Source organism: Lepisosteus oculatus, chromosome 14, assembly GCF_040954835.1.
Source record: "Lepisosteus oculatus isolate fLepOcu1 chromosome 14, fLepOcu1.hap2, whole genome shotgun sequence".
NCBI lineage: Eukaryota > Metazoa > Chordata > Actinopteri > Semionotiformes > Lepisosteidae > Lepisosteus > Lepisosteus oculatus.
Genome location: NC_090709.1, coordinates 46,016,070 through 46,039,106, shown reverse-complemented (window position 1 = coordinate 46,039,106; position 23,037 = coordinate 46,016,070). Strand labels below are relative to the sequence as shown.

At 42.1% G+C, this 23,037-nt stretch overlaps 2 protein-coding genes, 7 non-coding genes and 1 pseudogene across 9 annotated transcripts; 6 read left to right on the top strand and 4 right to left on the bottom strand.

Annotated features, from left to right (window-relative positions):
- Nucleotides 1–2,018: 2,018 nt before the first annotated feature.
- Nucleotides 2,019–2,100, bottom strand: trnal-uag (transfer RNA leucine (anticodon UAG)). The gene has a single exon. It is a non-coding gene; the product is annotated as a tRNA-Leu (tRNA).
- Nucleotides 2,101–5,763: 3,663 nt separating this feature from the next.
- trnay-gua (transfer RNA tyrosine (anticodon GUA)) lies at nt 5,764–5,851 on the bottom strand. Its single transcript is given in 2 exon segments — nt 5,764–5,799; nt 5,815–5,851. It is a non-coding gene; the product is annotated as a tRNA-Tyr (tRNA).
- A 755-nt stretch (nt 5,852–6,606) lies between these two features.
- Nucleotides 6,607–6,918, top strand: LOC138242642 (histone H4-like). The gene has a single exon (XM_069198193.1). The coding sequence runs from the start codon at nt 6,607–6,609 to the stop codon at nt 6,916–6,918; it is 312 nt and encodes a 103-aa protein (XP_069054294.1).
- Nucleotides 6,919–7,197: 279 nt separating this feature from the next.
- LOC138243793 (U7 small nuclear RNA) lies at nt 7,198–7,253 on the bottom strand. The gene has a single exon (XR_011192411.1). It is a non-coding gene; the product is annotated as a U7 small nuclear RNA (small nuclear RNA).
- Nucleotides 7,254–10,481: 3,228 nt separating this feature from the next.
- Nucleotides 10,482–10,632, top strand: LOC138243711 (U1 spliceosomal RNA; annotated as a pseudogene).
- A 1,067-nt stretch (nt 10,633–11,699) lies between these two features.
- On the top strand, nt 11,700–11,772 carry trnaf-gaa (transfer RNA phenylalanine (anticodon GAA)). The gene has a single exon. It is a non-coding gene; the product is annotated as a tRNA-Phe (tRNA).
- A 1,641-nt stretch (nt 11,773–13,413) lies between these two features.
- Nucleotides 13,414–13,469, top strand: LOC138243792 (U7 small nuclear RNA). The gene has a single exon (XR_011192410.1). It is a non-coding gene; the product is annotated as a U7 small nuclear RNA (small nuclear RNA).
- A 306-nt stretch (nt 13,470–13,775) lies between these two features.
- Nucleotides 13,776–14,087, bottom strand: LOC138242641 (histone H4-like). Its single transcript, XM_069198192.1, has one exon. The coding sequence runs from the start codon at nt 14,085–14,087 to the stop codon at nt 13,776–13,778; it is 312 nt and encodes a 103-aa protein (XP_069054293.1).
- Nucleotides 14,088–14,841: 754 nt separating this feature from the next.
- On the top strand, nt 14,842–14,929 carry trnay-gua (transfer RNA tyrosine (anticodon GUA)). The gene is given in 2 exon segments: nt 14,842–14,878; nt 14,894–14,929. It is a non-coding gene; the product is annotated as a tRNA-Tyr (tRNA).
- A 3,618-nt stretch (nt 14,930–18,547) lies between these two features.
- On the top strand, nt 18,548–18,629 carry trnal-uag (transfer RNA leucine (anticodon UAG)). The gene has a single exon. It is a non-coding gene; the product is annotated as a tRNA-Leu (tRNA).
- The last annotated feature ends 4,408 nt before the right edge of the window (nt 18,630–23,037 follow it).

Sequence of the window (23,037 nt, the reverse complement as noted above, 5' to 3'; positions counted from 1 at the left end):
CGTTACTTACGCTCTGTTTTGGATCTCTGGCTACCCCTGGACTATCGGATTGCTCTTTTGTCTACGATTTCGGATCACGCTTCGGCTTCGGTAACTCGTTCCCTTTTGGATCTCTGCCTTCCCCTGGACTCTCGGCTCGTTCCTTCTACTACGGCTTTCTTTGGATCACGGCTAGGCTTTGTCAGCTCCTGGAAGTGGGTTCTCTCACTGGTTTCGGTCCCTCTTACCGAATCCATAACACCATAACACCTCCTCACTCGACTACCTTGATTAAACTACGCATAGAACAACAGCAGTACTGATGATTTTCATGGACCGACTTGTTTTGTGCAACTCGAGTGATAAACTCCTGTCTGCAAATATTGTAGAAGAACGAAAAAGGGCGAAACAATGCTCCAACCACAGGAATGGTAACAGGAAGGATCATGTTATTTAATATGTCCTTTGGAGATGCCTTGTCAACGCACACAGGCGTTAGAGCTGGACAAATAATTGATAGTGGTGTTTGTAAACAATCATGAAACATGTTATTTCTAAACCAGGAAGAAAGGAGCAGACTTAAACTTTAAGAGACAGAAACAACACCTTATCACAGCTAACATTAATTAAAATGACATCACAATAAAAGAACGGAGCCTTGAGTGAATCAAATTAGTTTTCATTGGACGTCTGTCTCTTCATAACTTTGTAGGTGAGAGGGAGGATTGCGGAAATGTGCCGGTGTTTCTCAGAAGTGAGTTGGTGGTATAGGTGCCTTCTAAATAATTGAGCCGGGTTTGAATCCCGGTAAGTGCATCCCCAAATCTTTTCAAGAAAATCTGTGATCCGGTAACATATCTTTTGAAACTAGCATTCAAGGTAGGATACGTGTTCTTAAATACCAAAAAACTCTATAAGGAAAAAGCAGATCTCTGTACACAAGACAGCAGTGCGATCTTAGAATTCCTGTGTTGTTGACGGATTCAGACTCCTTCTCAGAGGTCTTTGCTCACCAAATAACTTTGCAGCTGAGGAAGAGCACCCCGGAAAATACCAAACACAACCAGCGAGCGTGTTGGTTGCTCTTGCTCTTAATGCAAGGAGCTGTTTTTTTTTAATCATTATTAACCAAAAACAGCAGCACAGGTAGGTCGCATTTGTGATTATGTCACTTCTCTGCTTCAGCAAGGTCAATAAAAGACTCTGAAAGTAGTAAAGCAAAACTGAACTCAAAATCATATTAGGAATTCTGAGCGAAATATCCATACAGGTAATCCAATAAGAATGTTGAAATATTTGAATATCATCTCTCTATATATTTCGCTGCTTTTTACCAGGAGTAAAACTATTGGATTGAAGGAATGCTAACCGCTGGGTTAAAATGTATAGTTGTTATTTGGAGAAATCTGTAAACTTGTGATCTTATATGTTTTAAAAGACAGCACAGGAAAAAACGACAGTGCTGATTATTTTCCGGAGGCGGAGCACTGATGACCTATCCGAGCTGATTGATAAAGCCCACCCAGTGGATACTCTAGCAGAACGTCAAAGAACATTCACCTCTGTATCCAAAGAAACCACAGGAACAACATCAGGAAGCACAATCAATTCCCCTTTTAAATCTTTCCTGTAAGGTATGCTATGTGAATTCATGAAGTTAATCCTCTGATCTCTTTTGATCACGAACAAAGTACTTCTAATGGAGCGCTATGTTCAAAGATTTAATAAGCTTTACCCCTGCCAACGATTCGGCGTGAAGAATTAAAAGTTTCACAGACAAAAGCAGCTCACCACCATAGCCAATATTAAATTTACTTGCCGGTACACTATCATGTGCACTGCCTCAAAAGTGATCTTGGCAGATGTTGTTCCCTACATAAAGCTGAACGTGCCAAAGAGAATTTCTGTTGAGAAAACAAAATATTTTTTCTGCCTTGATGTTAAGCCTGTCTTTTAGAAAGTCTATCTCTAAACACCTCCCGCAGCCTAACAAAAAGCTCTTTTACTGATCGTATTGCAGGTCTTAAAACGCTAACATTTGGCAGCGGTGGGATTCGAACCCACGCCCCCAGAGAGACTGGAGCCTAAATCCAGCGCCTTAGACCGCTCGGCCACACTACCTTCCTCCATGTCTGTCTTCCTCACATTCCTGGCTTGGAAAATGCCGGGGGCTTCAGCTCTTGTCGTCGGATCTAATGATATCATGACATGTGGAAGTGACTGCACCTTCATCTTCCGAGATGCTTTCAATAGCACAAATGCTACTTTCACCGGCACAAACATAGCAATAACGAAAGAGGTGGGTTTCATCCTTTGTGCTGTTTGTAGGGGCGCAACTCTATGTCGATCTACTGACTTGAAGAGAAAAAATCAAAATCCTCTGCTATTACTGTTGCTTTTTTCATAGTTTCTTTAAATCCTTCATTTGAACATGGATTTTGAAGGATATTGATGATAATACCACATAAATTGTGGTTTTCTTGTGATCGCCAATTTTTTTCAAATATCAGCCTTTTTTACAGTTCCTTGCGTGTTTCACAAGGTATAAAAGCCCCCCTCGCATCCTCAGCTAACATATTTTAAAATTACAATAGATTATACAGCATGCATGTTTACATTTATATTAAAATTAAAGTAAATATACCAGAATACATACAGTGTTAACCCAATAATTCTTGTCAGGTTCTCCAACAAATCTGCTTTGTTATTTTAACATGTTTCAGCTGAGGGTGCAACAGGAGCATAAATGAATTTTCCCGCCAGCCATTCAAAGACCAAATTCCATGAGTGAACATTATTTTCTCAGAAGCTGCCGGTATTGGACTTTGCTGGTGGTAATGAATTATGTCCACAACTGTTGTAGTAGTTCCTTCTTGAAATTCGACACGTGCAAAGCACTTGTAATATCATAGGTGTTAAAGTTCGCTGAGTCTATTCGAGTCATGGTGTGTATCCCTGCCTATCATTGGGAGACGGGTAGCTTTTTTACACTCAGATTCCAATCTTCAATGCTTTGTGTCAGAGCTTACATAACTTTCATTTTCTCACATTTTCTGACGACTGTTCCAAAGGGGCACCCTGTCAATTCTGAATACTTTTCAAAAATCTGCCTGCATGTTTGATTATTGTCATTTCATTTCGAAAAAGTTCAATATTGATCATAACTAAAGAAAATAATGATCACGAACAAAAAAGGGATAAAGATGCGAGTCGATCTTGAATCACAGCTGGGTGACACGGTCTTCTGTTCTGATATGGTTGTATGAGAAACAGGAGGAATCGCCAATCTCCTATAGAACATAAGTTGAATCAGGAGTGAGACATTTCGTATACTCGTGCATATGTCAACGCCTGACCTACATCGTAAAACTAACATTAAGTTGTCAGAGACATTCATTTATATACAAACGAGACAGACCAAGTAATAATTCTACATTAGTTCAGGTGGGTAAACCTGAACTAACTAACTAATAAACCTATTAATAATTCTACATTAACGTGTCCTACACTGATCAGACTAATTGACATGGTCTGATTCAGAGCCTGTGCAGTTCGTGCTAATTACAACAAGGACAGTTCTGAACCCTCATCACCGAACTGAGCACAAGTTCAGCTGTTCTCCAGTTTTGTTACGCATGGTTTTTCATTGCAATTGAGTTCAGAGCTGGAGCTGAACTCCAGACAGTACAGTGTTTTGGGTAAGTTGTCGAAATTCGCATGAGGCTGCAGACAACTTACCTAAAGTGTGTTCTATAGCTTTCAGGTGGAGTTCATTTATATAAAAGAATGTAAGTGGTATAAACGAAACAAGCCAGACGGCAGCCCAACCTACAGTATAATTTTCTGATGGAAGTCCTGACACGTTATTCATTACGCCACTGACCCTGCTATTGTAGTGCTAAAATAAAACACGTTTTCTACATTTATGTCTGTTTAAAAATTACTATCTAAAAAAGACAAAGGGTTTGTGAGTCGCTCTAAAATTCCGCTTCATTTTGAATGCAAATAAAAACCATTTTGTTCCAAGAAATCATAAATTTGTCACATCCTTCATACTACTAATAAGTATACGAATAAATACTCGGAAGAAGCCGCTCAGGTATTAGAGAGATTTAAAATCGGATCGGAGGATTTAGAGTCAAGACTGCAAACCAACAGCTGACACAGGTCTTTTATAGAACCGTTTTGATGTCCTCTACTTTGTCCCCGTGACGTCATTGTCCTGCTCACAGCCGAGCCCGACACATGTCTGGTTTCTGTCGCTGGGCGCTCACCCTGCAGTCCATGCGGGTCCTGATACCCCAGTACAATGACGGGGACACTAAACTGTAATCAGGTGCCGTCCTTCAGCTGAGACGTAAAACCGAGGTCCTGACTCTCTGTGATCATTCAGGAGAATGGTGGTGGTGGAGGGGAGTCCCCATTACCTGTAAAGCGCATTGAGTGGAGTATCCAGAACAGCGCTATATAAGTGTAAGCAATAATGATGATGATGATAATTATTATTATTATAATGTAAAATGCAATAAAAAAAATCAAACTTTGATTCAAAATAGATTAATGTAAAAACTGATAAAGCTAATGCTTTTTTCAGGGCTATGTCTACTTTTTTTAAAAAAAGCGAAGTCTGTCGCGATTGTGAGAGTTAGAGAATGTGTTCCGGCGGGTGCCTTCATATCATGAGCGTCAGTCTCGCCCGTAGCTGCGAGACGGTTAAAAGCGCACAAGTGATCTGTGGACGATGTTCGGGGAAGAAATAATTCTGTTTTCAGCACAGGGAGTGAGAATGAGCTCAGCCCGGCTCCCAGCAGAATCCATTCTGGTTTGGTTACTGTTAGACTGTGCGTCTGAGGCTCTTTGGATCGCAACGTAAAAAAAACAATTGCTCACATCGTGTGACTTCCACGACAGGAAGGAAAGATATCACTTTAAAAAATCAGAACTGAAGATTTGGATCCTGGGCCTCAACTTAAAAATAAACAGAGTTTAACGACAGGAAATTGATTCCAGTTGTCAGATCACGTATGTGCATACCTTAACTTTGTGCAACAACCTGAAACTTTCAGGTACCATAAATAATATTATTGCTAAACATATGCCATTCTAATCTGCAAGCGACCAGAATATAGAACACAAATTTTTGTATAAAAATGCATTAAGTCCTGTTCTACACCTGCATGCTTTGGAAGCGCTGGCCTACCTGTATCAAAATATCAGATTGTGTTTCTGCAACATTTCATGCATAGTACGCCATTTTATCTAAAACAGTCACAACGAGGGCTTTACATGCAGTCTGGGGTATTTTCCCCTTTTATATTTTTGCCACTTTATATCGAACCTGTTATACTCCCAGAAGTGCACAGTAGCTTGTACTTAATAAAAATGTACAATTCACCGCTGGTATAAACAGATGTGTGCCGTGTTTGCCTTTGTAAGCATTTGTTTAAAAAATAAGTTCACAATATGATAAAAACACAGAAAGCACAAACTTTATAATACAATGATACAAAATCAATACCAAATCATTATGCCAATTAAGTAACTATCCTTTGAAAACAGAGAACACCTTTATATCTACAAAAAACTTGACATTGTATGTATTTTTGAATTACAAAGCAGACAGTGTAGTCCCTTAATTCAAAGATCAGATCTTGGCCAAAACAAGACAATCAGACGTGGGCTGAATTCGGAACAGGAGCCTTTGCTTAGTCGATTATTGAGCTTTTGATCAATGTCTGAATAAAACGTTTTTAACTCTTTGATTAAATTACACGAAAAGCACCTTCCTTCGAGCCAGAATCAAACCAGCGACCTAAGGATTCCCTGTTGACTCCACTACAGTCCTCTGCTCTACCAACTGAGCTATCGAAGGAATGCTGTGGCATTGCTTTCTGGCACATACTGCCCAATGAAGTAAAATGTGAAATGGGTGATTTAAATCCCACTTAGACATCAAGTTTCCAACTCGTTTCCTTAGTCTCATTTACCTTGAATTTAAGCCACGAACCAGGATTCTATTGTATAAACTTCCAGGGATATTACAAAATGTTTGATGGGGCATCAATCATTCCAGGCGAAAATTGATTCCTTTTTTTTACTCGAGGGATCATATTAAACATTTCATTAGTCTCGAGAGGAGGATCACCATGAGACACAAAACAAACAGTTTCTTTCTGTCTTTATTAGAAAGTAGCGTTTGTGCTACATTAATAATATTTTCGTGGAAATAAAGAAGTTGTAAATTTTAAAAATTTATATTTGAATCGAAATGTGGTTTTGAGTTAAATATTAGCGTGTTCATGTAATTAGTTTGTGTTTGTCATTAATATATATATATATTGCCATGTTACTAGAATTTGTAACTGAAGTTTACTAGTTGTGTTTTTTATAATGATTAGACATTTGAATACAATATTGTATATAATGTATAATTTGAACTACATATTGTTCAGGTGTGAATAATTGTATATTTTAAGAAAACATTTCTAAAACAAATCATTGGCTTTATTTACTAGTTTCTACACCTATAAAAATCTTTCTTTGATGTATAATAGAAATCAAAGAAAGATGTCTATTATACATCAAAGATGAGCAGTGTGTGTCGTGTTCACAGCTGATAACTAGAAGATGTCTGGAAGAGGCAAAGGCGGAAAGGGACTCGGGAAAGGAGGCGCTAAGCGTCACCATAAGGTTCTCTGTGACAACATCCAGGGAATCACCAAGCCCGCCATCCGCCGCCTGGCTCGCCGTGGGGGAGTGAAGCGGATCTCCGGGCTGATCTACGAGGAGACCCGCGGGGTGCTGAAGGTGTTCCTGGAGAACGTCATCCGCGACGCCGTCACCTACACCGAGCATGCCAAGAGGAAGACCGTCACCGCCATGGACGTGGTGTACGCGCTGAAGCGCCAGGGCCGCACCCTGTACGGCTTCGGAGGCTAAACAGGAGCGGAGCTTCACTACTGGACCCCGACGTATAAACCCAAGTGACCCAGTGACATTTGTCACTGCTGAGGTTGCTTTATGGGTCTATTTTCTATACTGTGCTGATCAATTGGAAATCAAATGGCAAAAAAGACCCGTTCCCACACCTAAGGTCAAATATTAGGAATCAAAACTGCTCAAGATTTCCAAGTGCAAGATCTTTTTATTCATAAAAGACCCTATTTATGTTGTATGAGAAATATTAATATTAATACAGAATCTTTTTTCACCAAATAAATGGGCTTCCTGACTTCAGAAAGCCTTCTAGACAAATACTAAAAGAGCAAAAATTCAATTTGGTAAATGAAATGAAAACAAATACCCTACCAAACAGGCAATACAGGCCATTCAGGATGATAATACAAAACCATTTATAATTCAACAAATAAAACCTGTCAACTGGTAATCACCACTTATCATAAAAAATAAGTAGCAATACACAGTAGGGGACTCTTGGGTGCAAGTTAAATCCATGCAAGAAGGGGGTTTAGTGTTATATTTCCAAATCAGATATGCAAATGAGAGATCTGGCCCAGCCAATCTCAAAGCTCCCTTGGTCTGGAATGGAGCTGCTCCCCTCTTCTAGTTATTCACACTGGAGTTAGGTTACATATTAGCACATTTCATCTAACAGTTGCTGCAGAAACAAAAACGTAAACAAATGACCTGGAATGTGACCACACCTATGAGAATGTAGTTCAACAGATAACTTGTAAACCTTGTCATAAGATTTTTTTTGTTCTACAAAATATACTTTATTCCGCAAAAAAAACATCTCAAAAGGAACATCTCACACATATTAACACTCCATGTAATAAAAAACAACGGCGGAACGGAGATTGATTGCATTGGTGAAGGAGGTGTCCCTCGGCACCGCATCCGTCGCACTTTTTGGCTGCCCGGCAGGTTTTTGCCAGGTGCCCCTCTTTGTTACAGTTGTGACATCTGACGATGTCACACGTGTTCTCCTTGTGGCCGGACTGTCTGCACTTCTTGCAGAAATCCGGCATCCTGGGGTAGTAAAGGTACCCCCTGTCGGCTCCGATGTTGAAGCGGGCCGGGGGGTGCTGGAAACCGTCGACGCCCTCTAGGTCCTCTTTCAGGAGGACTCGGTACTGGCGTTTGCCGTACAAGACGCTGCAACTGTCCCTGATCTCCATCGGTTTGCCCACCACAGTTACATACCTCCCTAGGAACGCTGTTACCAGTTCCATTGGTACGTAGGGGTTGTATGTGAGGACTGTGATGGTCCTCTGGTTTGTCTTCCTCATAGGCTCCGGCCTGAAATCAGAGAAACGGGGGTGCTTACCTTTTTCTCTGATCATTTTCGTTGCCTTTTCATATGAGGTGACCGTGGCCATGTAGGCCTCCATGTATCTCTCTGCCTTGTTGTCTTGCAGGCAGTAGAGATCTCCGGCCACCAACTGCAGGATCCCTCTCAGGAAGGTAATGAAAAAGGATTTCGCAGTTGGCATCGTCTCTGTTTTCCTGGTCCAGTGGAACTGGATCAGTGTCTTCTTGTCTGCCATCTGGAAAGGAGAAAAAAGAAAAAAGGAGAGAAAGAGAGAGAGCAAGGTCCTGTGGAGAGGAGGGTTTAGCTGCTAAAGGAGCAGCGAGTGAGCCCTGGACTTTGTCCTTGTGGGCAAAGCCCAGCTGGGTGCAGGCGCAGGAGGAGAGAGAGAGAGGGAGCGGATAGTGCTTCCGAGTCTCGAGGAAGAAAGTAAGCACCGCGGGCAGGCCACGAGTACCTACTCCCAGCCAAGAGGCCAAGGAGGCAGAGAGAGAGAGGGAGCGGATAGCGCTTCCGAGTCTCGAGGAAGAAAGCAAGCACCGCGGGCAGGCCAAGAGTACCTACTCCCAGCCAAGAGGCCAAGGAGGTGGAGCAAGAGAAAGGGGGAGGGGAGAGGAGAGAGCAGAGAGAGAGAACGTTGCTGCCGGATCCCACCCAGCTCAGCTGCTGCTTGGCCTTAACCCCCTAGGCTCAACCTAGGGCGATACCAGCTCAAGCACTCTTCAGGATCTTCGATCGCCTTCTAGAACTTTGGAACTGCGGGCATGCCTCTTGAACTTGATCTTAGCCAAAAGGCCGATAAAATTGGATTCCAGCTCACTGGCCCTGCAAAACTTAGTTCAAGACTTTAAACTCTCAGACACATATAGATTTTTATATCCCACAATAGCAGGATATACATGGTCAGGGAGGAATAGCAGCTCCAGAATTGACTATTGCTTTGTCTCAGAGAGAGTGAAAGTTGTTGGGGTCACTCTTCAGCCTGTCTTCTTCTGCGGGACTGTCTTTGGCCCAGGCCTCTGGAAACTCAACACAAAGCTGCTAGAGAACTTTTGGAGAAGAGATGGGAACAGTAAATTGGCAGAATAAATTGCCAATCTTAAACAAAAAACTGATGCAATGGAAGGACCGAGACCTCACCATGACAGGGAAGGTGCTGGTCATCAAAGCCGAGCTCTTGCCTGTCTTGAATTTTCTGGCTTCTACCTTCCCAATCCCACACCATGTTGCGGCGGTGCTGAGGAGATTGATGTTTCAATTTCTATGTGGTGGGAAGCAGGAAAGACTCAGAAGGGAAATAATGTACAGGCCGCTACCCTCAGGGGGGAAGTCTGTCCCAGATATTGCTACGAAGCTGCTGTGCTTTTTCCTGGCCTCTGTGCTGAGAGGCTTTGCAACAGCACCTGCAGCGCGTACCTGGACTTATTTTTCCAGGCTCTGGGTAGGTAGGGAGGTGTTCAGAGTGAGGGGTGTCGTTGCACCCCAGAACAATACGCAGACCCCTGTGGGCATTTTAACATCAGCCAAAACAAGGAAGGTGTGGAAACACACATCCTCTAAGTTTCTGTGCAACATTCACAGAGATTTAGCCTGGAGTGTCGTCCACCAGTGCTTACCGGTACGAACTTTCTTGTACCGTAGGGGCCTCACCCCCAGCCCTCTCTGCGTTAGGGTGGGCTGCGGCGAGGAGGAGACTGTGACCCATCTCCTGTGGTCCTGCTTTTTTGCTAAGGCCTTCTGGGCACAGTTTGAAGATTGGTTGCAGGCTCTCTCGACCCACTTTACCCTGACCGCTGCTTTCGTCATATACGGCATCTCTCCTGTCAAACTTCCTCCTGACGTGTTTGACAGGATCTGGGCCGTGGTGAACAGTGGGAAAGACGCCCCGTGGAGAGTGAGGAACATGGGGCTATTCAAAGGCATCGAGGTCCCAGTCAAGGCAGCAGGTAGCCTGGCCCTGTTCATCACCCGAGAGAACTATTACCTCAGAGATCTTTTGAGAGAAGGGAGGGAGGAAGCAGAAAATCTGTGGGAAATAGAGAGCATAGGTCAATATCTCAAGAGACTGTGAAAAACATTATCATGTTTAAGTAAAGAATGTGATTTGCACCAGAAAAAAAGAAAATTGTTGCTATGTAACTGTTACCGTGTCAAAATGTAATGAGGTGTGATCATATATACTGTTTTAAGTATGTATATTAATGTAAAGCTTTCTGATTTGTGATGTCCTGTATTTTTTTTGTGAAAAGAAAAAAAGGTTAACCCAGAGCGAGGTTTGGCCATTGCACTCCGGCTGTGCTGACCCCTGCGAATTCCCCAAATGTGGGAATCTCGACTACATAATTTCTGGTAGTGGGGGACTGTGTTCGCGCTCTTTTGGTCCAATATCAGATACGAAGAGTTACGACACCAGGGGCTGCGATAGGATCCCAGTTCGAAAGGAGTCGATGCCACTGCTGGTTCCCGGTTTCTTTTAGTTAGAGGTCCAGAGAAGCATTCATTCCCTTTTCAAAGTCAGTCGTTTTGCTGTAGTCTGCATTATTTAGGCTGATTATCGAGGTTAGCCTTTATTTGGTCATGGGGGCCTCGGTACTGTATGCTAATTCTCAAGACAGTTTCACCCGTTTTCTGATTGCTAGGTTCTGTACCAGTGCAGACATGTCAAACAGTGAATGGCTGTACCTCTATTGTATCCGTGCTCCCTCTCTTTTAGCCCAGGTTCCATCTGTCTCCCAGAATCACCAGGGCGCACACACACACACCCGTGCCGTTGAAGTGCTCTGCTTCATTTCTAAGGGCAACTCAACATTCACTCCTACCCCGAGTGCAGAAAAGACAGCGTCCGCAGCAACAACAGCTCAGGTCTCTGCACAGGAGCTAAGCTGCCCCCATCTCCTCTGCTCTGCGGCTCCAGCGGAGTGGAGTCCTGCCTGGAGCCGTGTTTGCAGGCGGCGGCTCCCCGCGCCCTGTCTGTGCGTCGTGTCCAAGAGCTCCTGGGAGGAAGAGAGAGCCCTCCCACTCGGGGGCTTTTCCACGGTCTGTGTGAGGAGGGGCGGGTGTGTCCAGTAGCTTATCGAGCGGAAGCCTGGGGCGGCGGAGAGCTGTGATCGTGCAGACCTTGAGGTGTCACCTCTTTGTCTGCTTTCCCGCCCCCCCTCCGCCCAAGCTCTGCTCCAAAGTAGCCCGGCAACCCCTCACACCTGCACGTGTCACAACCTAAGGTGCGGTCATGAGACACCCATGGGGTGTCGTTCTGTTCTTGCTAATTGTTTCCTGCCCGTCGCAGGCAGGAGTCCATGCAAGGAAGATGCGCTGGACAGAGCTCAGAGGGCGCAGCTGGGTGGCTTTCCTTCTGAATGTCGTTCCTGCAACACTCTCCCGCTCCTCTTGGTGCGCTCATGCCGCAACACGGAAAGGCTGGAGCAGGTGGTTGTGTGTTCTTCGCACCGCCGAAATAGCTCAGGTGGGAGAGCGTTAGACTGAAGATCTAAAGGTCCCTGGTTCGATCCCGGGTTTTCTCATTTTGTTTCATCGCGCCCTTTGTTCCTCTCTCCAGCACCCCCTGCCTAAAGTGACGCTTCCCTTTCTCAGCCCGAAACGCAAGCGAGACATCAGCAACGGTCCCTGCGGGTTTCCGTAGTGTAGCGGCTATCACGTTCGCCTAACACGCGAAAGGTCCCAGGTTCGAGACCGAGTGGAAACAGCCTCGTTTTGCACGCTCCTGTACTTCACAGAGGTATTGAGCGACCGGTCATTTGTTCCCAATGTATTTCCGGTGCCTTCATGCACTCTTGTACCAAACGCACGTTCCTTCTGTACGCGGAGCCGATCATTTGCAATTGGGCTGTGCCGACAGACCAGGTCGAGCTCTGTCGGCTCAAAAGCAGCGCAGGACCTGCAAGAACAACAGAAAGATTAGCATCCAGCAGGGGCCTCTTAGTGAGCCCAAGATCTCATCAAGAATCGGCTCCAGCAACAGGGCTGGGCGCATTGTTCCATTCTCCGACAACTCTTGGTGTAAAAAAATCCCTCCTGGTCTCTGCTTGAATTGCACTTTCCTGCGTTTGCTTTGGTGTAACTGGCTTCCCCTGCATGGGCGAATGTGAAGAAGATCCTTAGTAAGTCATTGAAGAAAACCGAGAAGAGGTCGGAGTGGCCTCTGTCGTTCATCAACGATCCAGTCAGGCAGTACTCCTCTGTAAAGCGCCGTTTGTTCACATCGATTGGCTTTTTTTTGCCTTCATTCGTGCAAGTAGTAAAAGCAGACACCCCTTTAGGGAGCCTGTCAGCACCCGGAGTTTTCCCCTTCTGTAAGCTCTCCATAGCCTCTCAGCTCTTCTGCTGTCAAATCCCCCTCAAGTACTTCCCTATCTTCTTCACTCAAAACGTTTTCTAGCTTTGAGGTAAAAAAATGAATTTCTTCATCCTTTACCTCTGTAGAGCTGTACAGCCTTGAGTAGAAGTGTCACCCCCTCTGCAGCCAGAGGGCGGTCCTTCTCTGTCCTGTCCCTAGTTTCTGGTCTGCTGTCCTTCCTGTCCCTCTCTTTCCCTTGGGCTATATATTTCCGGGTCTTGCACTCTGTCCTCGCTCAGCACTGACGTTCGGATGTCCTGAGACCCGCCTAGCACCAGGGCGCACAGGTTTCTATACGGCATTCCTGAACTCTTTGCACTAATGAGCCCGGGCCTTTTTCCCGTCTTGCCGCTACGCATATGGGTCTTTTTCCGCCCTCCTGCTCCCCACGGTTAGTCCCTTTGGACGTCCGTGACAAGAAGGCCTGATGCAGGAGAGGATAGCACTCAGCTCTGTACTCTCTCTTCCCTCCTCATCAACTACACTTTCCATGACAGACTTGGAGCCTACCACTTTCCTGAAAAAGAAGCGAGTACACTTCTCATTTTCTTCCAAGAACTGCACTCTGCTTCTTAACAGCACTCCTCGACTGCTTTCTTCGACTATGCTCCGGATGTCCTTTTTTAAAAGGGTGATATCCTCAAGCACATCGAAGCCACTGTGCAGCATCGTGTAGAGACTATGATAAGTGGTGATTACCAGTTGACAGGTTTTATTTGTTGAATTATAAATGGTTCTGTATTATCACCCTGAATGGCCTGTACTCAAGGTTTGGTAGGGAATGTGTTTTCATTTCATTTACCAAATTGAATTTTTGCTCTTTTAGTATTTGTCTAGAAGGCTTTCTGAAGTCAGGAAGCCCATTTATTTGGTGAAAAAAGATTCTGTATTAATATTAATATTTCTCATACAACATAAATAGGGTCTTTTATGAATAAAAAGAACTTGCACTTGGAAATCTTGATAAAGCTGTGTGCTTCCATACACTCGAGCAGTTTTGATTCCTAATATTTGACCTTAGGTGTGGGAACGGGTCTTTTTTGCAATTTGATTTCCAATTGATCAGCACAGTATAGAAAATAGACCCATAAAGCAACCTCAGCAGTGACAAATGTCACTGGGTCACTTGGGTTTATACGTCGGGGTCCGGTAGTGAAGCTCCGCTCCTGTTTAGCCTCCGAAGCCGTACAGGGTGCGGCCCTGGCGCTTCAGCGCGTACACCACGTCCATGGCGGTGACGGTCTTCCTCTTGGCATGCTCGGTGTAGGTGACGGCGTCGCGGATGACGTTCTCCAGGAACACCTTCAGCACCCCGCGGGTCTCCTCGTAGATCAGCCCGGAGATCCGCTTCACTCCCCCACGGCGAGCCAGGCGGCGGATGGCGGGTTTGGTGATTCCCTGGATGTTGTCACGGAGAACCTTATGGTGACGCTTAGCGCCTCCTTTCCCGAGTCCCTTTCCGCCTTTGCCTCTTCCAGACATCTTCTAGTTATCAGCTGTGAACACGACACACACTGCTCATCTTTGATGTATAATAGACATCTTTCTTTGATGTCTATTAGACATCAAAGAAAGATTTTTATAGGTGTGGAAACTAGTAAATAAAGCCAATGATTTGTTTTAGAAATGTATTATTAAAATATACAATTATTCACACCTTAACAATATGTAGTTCAAATTATACATTATATACAATATTGTATTCAAATGTCTAATCATTATAAAAAACACAACTAGTAAACTTCAGTTACAAATTCTAGTAACATGGCAATATATATATATATTAATGACAAACACAAACTAATTACATGAACACGCTAATATTTAACTCAAAACCACATTTCGATTCAAATATAAATTTTTAAAATTTACAACTTCTTTATTTCCACGAAAATATTATTAATGTAGCACAAACGCTACTTTCTAATAAAGACAGAAAGAAACTGTTTGTTTTGTGTCTCATGGTGATCCTCCTCTCGATACTAATGAAATGTTTAATATGATCCCTCGAGAAAAAAAAGGAATCAATTTCCGCCTGGAATGATTGATGCCCCATCAAACATTTTGTAATATCCCTGGAAGTTTATACAGTAGAATCCTGGTTCGTGGCTTAAATTCAAGGTAAATGAGACTAAGGAAACGAGTTGGAAACTTGATGTCGAAGTGGGATTTAAATCACCCATTTCACATTTTACTTCATTGGGCAGTATGTGCCAGAAAGCAATGCCACAGCATTCCTTCGATAGCTCAGTTGGTAGAGCGGAGGACTGTAGTGGAGTCAACAGGAAATCCTTAGGTCGCTGGTTCGATTCCGGCTTGAAGGAAGGTGCTTTTCGTGTAATTTAATCAAAGAGTTAAAAACGTTTTATTCAGACATTGATCAAAAGCTCAATAATCGACTAAGCAAAGGCTCCTGTTCCGAATTCAGCCCACGTCTGATTGTCTTGTTTTGGCCAAGATCTGATCTTTGAATTAAGGGACTACACTGTCTGCTTTGTAATTCAAAAATACATACAAATGTCAAGTTTTTTGTAGATATAAAGGTGTTCTCTGTTTTCAAAGGATAGTTACTTAATTGGCATAATGATTTGGTATTGATTTTGTATCGTTGTATTATAAAGTTTGTGCTTTCTGTGTTTTTATCATATTGTGAACTTATTTTTTAAACAAATGCTTACAAAGGCAAACACGGCACACATCTGTTTATACCAGCGGTGAATTGTACATTTTTATTAAGTACAAGCTACTGTGCACTTCTGGGAGTGTAACAGGTTCGATATAAAGTGGCAAAAATATAAAAGGGGAAAATACCCCAGACTGCATGTAAAGCCCTCGTTGTGACTGTTTTAGATAAAATGGCGTACTGTGCACGAAATGTTGCAGAAACACAATCTGATATTTTGATACAGGTAGGCCAGCGCTTCCAAAGCACAAAAATTCGTATTCTATATTCTGGTCGCTTGCAGATTAGAATGGCATATGTTTAGCAATAATATTATTTATGGTACCTGAAAGTTTCAGGTTGTTGCACAAAGCTAAGGTATGCGTATACGTGATCTGACAACTGGAATCAATTTCCTGTCGTTAAACTCTGTTTATTTTTAAGTTGAGGCCCAGGATCCAAATCTTCAGTTCTGATTTTTTAAAGTGATATCTTTCCTTCCTGTCGTGGAAGTCACACGATGTGAGCAATTGTTTTTTTTACGTTGCGATCCAAAGAGCCTCAGACGCACAGTCTAACAGTAACCAAACCAGAATGGATTCTGCTGGGAGCCGGGCTGAGCTCATTCTCACTCCCTGTGCTGAAAACAGAATTAGCTCTTCCCCGAACATCGTCTACAGATCACTTGTGCGCTTTTAACCTTCTCGCAGCTACGGGCGAGACTGACGCTCATGATATGAAGGCACCCGCTGGAACACATTCTCTAACTCTCACAATCGCGACAGACTTCGCTTTTTTAAAAAAAAGTAGATATAGCCCTGAAAAAAGCATTAGCTTTATCAGTTTTTACATTAATCTATTTTGAATCAAAGTTTGATTTTTTTTATTGCATTTTACATTATAATAATAATAATTATCATCATCATCATTATTGCTTACACTTATATAGCGCTGTTCTGGATACTCCACTCAATGCGCTTTACAGGTAATGGGGACTCCCCTCCACCACCACCATTCTCCTGAATGATCACAGGACCTCGGTTTTACGTCTCAGCCGAAGGACGGCACCTGTTTACAGTTTAGTGTCCCCGTCATTGTACTGGGGTATTAGGACCCGCATGGACCGCAGGGTATGCACCCAGCGACAGAAACCAGACGTGTGTCGGGCTCGGCTGTGAGCAGGACAATGACGTCACGGGGAAAAAGTAGAGGAAATCAAAACGGTTCTATAAAAGACCTGTGTCAGCTGTTGGTTTGCAGTCTGGACTCTAAATCCTCCGATCCGATTTTAAATCTCTCTAATACCTGAGCGGCTTCTTCCGAGTATTTATTCGTATACTTATTAGTAGTATGAAGGATGTGACAAATTTATGATTTCTTGGAACAAAATGGTTTTAATTTGCATTCGAAATGAAGCGGAATTTTAGCGCGACACACAAACCCTTTGTCTTTTTTAGATAGTGATTTTTAAACAGATATAAATGTAGAAAACGTGTTTTATTTTAGCACTACAATAGCAGGGTCAGTGGCGTAATGAATAACGCGTCAGGACTTCCATCAGAAAATTATACTGTAGGTTGGACTGCCGTCTGGCTTGTTTCGTTTATACCACTTACATTCTTTTATATAAATGAACTCCACCTGAAAGCTATAGAACACACTTTAGGTAAGTTGTCTGCAGCCTCATGCGAATTTCAACAACTTACCCAAAACACTGTACTGTCTGGAGTTCAGCTCCAGCTCTGAACTCAATTGCAATGAAAAACCATGCGTAACAAAACTGGAGAACAGCTGAACTTGTGCTCAGTTCGGTGATGAGGGTTCAGAACTGTCCTTGTTGTAATTAGCACGAACTGCACAGGCTCTGAATCAGACCATGTCAATTAGTCTGATCAGTGTAGGACACGTTAATGTAGAATTATTAATAGGCTTATTAGTTAGTTAGTTAGTTCAGGTTTACCCATCTGAACTAATGTAGAATTATTACTTGGTCTGTCTCTTGTTTGTATATAAATGAATGTCTCTGACAACTTAATGTTAGTTTTACGATGTAGGTCAGGCGTTGACATATGCACGAGTATACGAAATGTCTCACTCCTGATTCAACTCATGTTCTATAGGAGATTGGCGATTCCTCCTGTTTCTCGTACAACCATATCAGAACAGAAGACCGTGTCACCCAGCTGTGATTCAAGATCGACTCGCATCTTTATCCCTTTTTTGTTCGTGATCATTATTTTCTTTAGTTATGATCAATATTGAACTTTTTCGAAATGAAATGACAATAATCAAACATGCTGGCAGATTTTTGAAAAGTATTCGGAATTGACAGGGTGCCCCTTTGGAACAGTCGTCAGAAAATGTGAGAAAATGAAAGTTATGTAAGCTCTCACACAAAGCATTGAAGATTGGAATCTGAGTGTAAAAAAGCTACCTGTCTCCCAATGATAGGCAGGGATACACACCATGACTCAAATAGACTCAGCGAACTTTAACACCTATGATATTACGAGTGCTTTGCACGTGTCGAATTTCAAGAAGGAACTACTACAACAGTTGTGGATATAATTCATTACCACCGGCAAAGTCCAATACCGGCAACTTCTGAAAAAATAATGTTCACTCATGGAATTTGGTCTTTGAACGGCTGGCGGGAAAATTCATTTATACTCCTGTTGCACCCTCAGCTGAAACATGTTAAAATAACAACGCAGATTTGTTGGAGAACCTGACAAGAATTATTGGGTTAGCACTGTATGTATTCTGGTATATTTACTTTAATTTTAATATAAATGAAAACATGCATGCTGTATAATCTATTGTAATTTTAAAATATGTTAGCTGAGGATGCGAGGGGGGCTATTATACCTTGTGAAACACGCAAGGAACTGTAAAAAAGGCTGGTATTTGAAAAAAATTGGCGATCACAAGAAAACCACAATTTATGTGGTATTATCATCAATATCCTTCAAAATCTATGTTCAAATGAAGGATTTAAAGAAACTATGAAAAAAGCAACAGTAATAGCAGAGGATTTTGATTTTTGCTCTTCAAGTCAGTAGATCGACGTAGAGTTGCGCCCCTACAAACAGCACAAAGGATGAAACCCACCTCTTTCGTTATTGCTATGTTTGTGCCGGTGAAAGTAGCATTTGTGCTATTGAAAGCATCTCGGAAGATAAAGTTGCAGTCACTTCCACATGTCATGATATCATCGGACGACAAGAGCTGAAGCCCCCCAGTCCAAGCCAGGAATGTTAGGAAGACAGACATGGAGGAAGGTAGTGTGGCCGAGTGGTCTAAGGCGCTGGATTTAGGCTCCAGTCTCTCTGGGGGCGTGGGTTTGAATCCCACCGCTGCCAAATGTTAGTGTTTTAAGACCTGCAATACGACCAGTAAAAGTGCTTTTTGTTAGGCTGCAGGAGGTGTTTAGAGATAGACTTTCTAAAAGACAGGCTAAACATCAAGGCAGAAAAAATATTTTGTTTTCTCAACAAAAATTCTCTTTGGCATGTTCAGCTTTATGTAGGGAACAACATCTGCCAAGATCACTTTTGAGGCAGTGCACATGATAGTGTACCGGCAAGTACAGTACATTCAATATTGGCTGTGGTGGTGAGCTGCTTTTGTCTGTGAAACTTTTAATTCTTCACGCCGAATCGTTGGCAGGGGTAATAGCTTATCTTTGAACAGAGCGCTCCATCAGAAATACTTTGTTCGTGCTCAAAAGAGATCAGAGGATTAACTTCATGAATTCACATAGCATACCTTACAGGAAAGATTTAAAAGGGGAATTGATTGTGCTACCTGATGTTGTTCCTGTGGTTTCTTTGGATACAAAGGTGAATGTTCTTTGATGTTCTGCTAGAGTATCCACTGGGTGGGTTTTATCGATTAGCTCAGATAGGTCATCAGTGCTCCGTCTCCGGAAAATAATCAGCACTGTTTTTTCCTGTGCTGTCTTTTAAAACATATAAGATCACGAGTTTACAGATTTCTCCAAATAACAACTATACATTTTAACCCAGCGGTTAGCATTCCTTCAATCCAATAGTTTTACTCTAGGTTAAAAGCAGCGCAATATACAGAGAGATGATATTCAAATATTTCAACGTTCTGTTGGATTACCTGTATGGAGATATCGCTCAGAATTCCTAATATGATTTTGAGTTCAGTTTTGCTTTACTACTTTCAGAGTCTTATATTGACCTTGAAGCAGAGAAGTGACATAATCACAAATAGTCTTATTAATATTTCAGTTAAATCTTTTTTTCTGTAGTAACATCAGTTGATATTAATATTAGTCCTGATTTATAATTTTTTGTCATGGTTGATCTTAAATAATTTTGTAATTAGTTTCAGTTTTGAAAAATCATGCAGAGAAGCTACCAAAACTGGTATAGTTCATATAATGATTAATGCAATAGCAGCATTTTGGGTTGAAAACAAAAAGTATATCTTGGTATGAATCCTAACACTTCATAGGCAGCGTTCTAGGACTTCTCGCTTCAGATAAAGTTGTCAATACATCATAGATTTCTACTCAATCAATATCAGCAGTGTTATCACTACCGAACGCTAAATATAGATCCTGGCAATACTTCGTGAGATCTTCGTAAGAAAATCCCAAATACTACGGAAGGAATCAAATTTATATGTTTCTTTGGATCGAGAAGATGATCATTATGAGACTCAAAACATGCCTGTCTTTTCTTTTTTCGAGGACAAATGGATTATTGAGGTGTAAAGATGGGTTCAAAACCAAAATCACCTGCTATCGCTGCTGTTTCTTCAAATCCTTCAACTGATCATCGATATCGAGGAATAATATATAGTTTCTTCAAATCCTTCAACTGATCATCGACATAGAGAAATAATATTATACAATTGTGGTTTTCTGTTAATTGCCAATTTGACTGTAATTACATCTTCGTTTACAGATGTCTTGCATGTATCACAAGGTATAATAGTCGTCGTGCGTCCTCAGTTAAAATGTACGACAAAAGTACAACATTTATGGTTACATCCATATTAAAATGAAGGTAAATATACCAAGATATTAAAATACAATTGTACAGTCCTAACTTAATAATGCCTGTGAAGTTTTCCAACAAATCCGAACTGTAATTTTGAAATATTATAGCTGAGAATGAAAAGAGAGTACAAAGATCAAATTCAATGAGTGAAAATGCACCAGTAGTTCTCTAAACTGAGTTTCTTCCCTGAAATGACTTGCTTGCGAAGCACCAAGCAGCCTTGAACGGATCGCGGAAATCAAATATACAGTACAGATGGATTCAGAGTGTGCTTTCCAACTTTTGTGCAACAATTACCTTTGATAGGGTGGAGTTGTCTTCACAATCTGGGTTAAATAAAAAGGAGTGACGTCAGTGTTAAACAGCTTTCCTTCTTGGAGAACAACGGTTGTGTTCCATATTTCTAATTATTTTGGTTTCAAGATCGCAATTTAGTGTGAAACATAAAAGCTAGCTGGATAAGCTTTATTAATTTCCCTCATGGGATCAATAAAGTATCTACAGCAGTGGTTCTCAAACTTTTTGGACCAAGTACCACCCCTAATCCAACCAAAGCATCCAAGTACCACCTACAAGTCATCATCTCATAGGAACCCCAGAAATAAATATTATAATAATGAACTTTATTTGATATAGCGCCTTTAAAGGTGGCTTCTCAAAGTATTTTACAGAAAAAAAACATTAACAACAACTAATAAAAAAGCACCATTTCAGTGAGAGGGGTGAGCCTATTTAGTTGAGCAAAGGAGATGTGAATTAATTTTTCGAGCCTTGATACAATTCACAACAGAGTCTAACAGATATTAAATCGTCAGGCATTTTCTTGACGGCAAAGGTCTCGCGGTGGATGTTGTAATGCGTACATTAATTTCTGGAGCAACCTCTCTAATTCGTGCAACTGCACCGTTATGTCGGCTTGTCATTGCTCTAGCACTGTCTGTACAAACTCAGACGCATTTTATCAAGTCGAGGCCATTCTCTTCGAAAAATTCATTCAGAAGCTGAATAATGTGCTCTCCTGTAGTTCCTGTTGGTAGCGGTTTACAGAACAGAAAGTCTTCATGGGACATACCCTCAAACTCGTATCTAACGTAAACGAGCAAATTGGCCAAATCGACTACAGACTCATCTAATTGCAGTGAAAAACATCTGCTCATCTTAACGCGCTCTATGAGTGTACTTTTGATATAATCCTTAATTTCAATAATTCTATGAAAGACTGTGTCTTTCAGGGGGAGGGGGGCAGCAGGTCGAGCTGTTTAGCAGCTTTTTCTCCACACATAATACGTGTCAGCTCTTTTGCCAACGGTAAATAAGGTTCTTCAAAAATAGTGTAGCTTACCTGCTTTAGCAATCCGCAAGCTTGCATTTTTCCGCGTTTCTGTTTTTATTTCCGTATTTAAAGTTTTTATTTCATGCGCATGGGAGCGAAACACAGAGACGCTTGGTGTATTTTTCTCAAATTCGAACAGTTCTTAAATATTTTTCTGTTATCACTCTTTCGTGTGCTCACAAGATTGCCTGCGTTCGTAGCACGTATTTCTATGCATTCCTGTGTTTACAATGTTGGCATTGTTCCAAAATCACGCACATTCTCCTTTCTCCCTATTTGCTGGAGATACAATAGCTTTTTTTAAATACAATTGGTCACTTGCATCCGTAGCACGCATTCCTATAGAGTGGTATAGAATTACAGAGTATCTCTTGTGTCCACTGAAGTATTAGCATGCACTGTATCGTAGTACGTAGGCTGCGTATTCGACACGTATTAAAATACAAAATATGAAAACCCGTCCCGATTTTTCAGTGCACACTACACAGTTCCAGGGTCATTTGGCGTACCACCTGGTGGCACTCCACGTACCACTGCCGGTACGCGTACCACAGTTTGAGAACCACTGATCTACAGTATCTATAAATCTCTTACACGTCATTTACAATGGCTTTTCAACTAATAGCCCGTGCAGGGATCAAACCCTAGCTATTGGTACAGTACGAGTTGCGTAAGGCTCTGTAACGCGCAGATGAGAAACTAACCTCTACTTCTTCATTATATACACAGTGAGCTATATATGCGAGCTAACTGCCTCCTACGGGCTCTGTATTTGATTGCGGTACAAGACCGGCCGTGGAGATAAAGTGAGACGGGTGTGTACATTAAAAGGCTCATAGTGTCCCTGGGAGGGCTCAAACCACCACCCTTTTGGTTAACAACCGAACCACAAAGACTCATGTACAGCTTAACACTTCTCGGTCTCAGTGAAAGTGATACACTCCGTAAAATTTCCAGAGATTCATTTATTTTTAAAGGAAAATCACCAACAGCGGCCGAGATCTACTGGAGTTTTTTCATTCAATACTGCGATTTCTGAAGGGTACTCTGTGAAAATACGAGTTTTGACGAGAAGGGATGGACATGTAAGGTCAAAAGGCTTGGGGAATTGAACTTTAAGGTGAAGACTGCGGGTTCAGTAGCAGCAGAACCTGATCAGTATCAGTTGACTCCGATATACTTTGAAAATGAACTTGGGGATTTAGAGTCAGACGTGCTACCGTTGCACCATGGGGTACTTAAGTTAAAAAAATAGGGAAAAAAAATCAGTGTTCCTGGATCTGTAATTGAGAACAACACCTGCACAAGAGCTGCGCAGGAAGAATAAAATGTGGTCTGGGATGAAGAGACTCTCTTCGGAAGAGCGGCGCTCTTCACAGGAGATTTTTTTTTGTGAAGTTG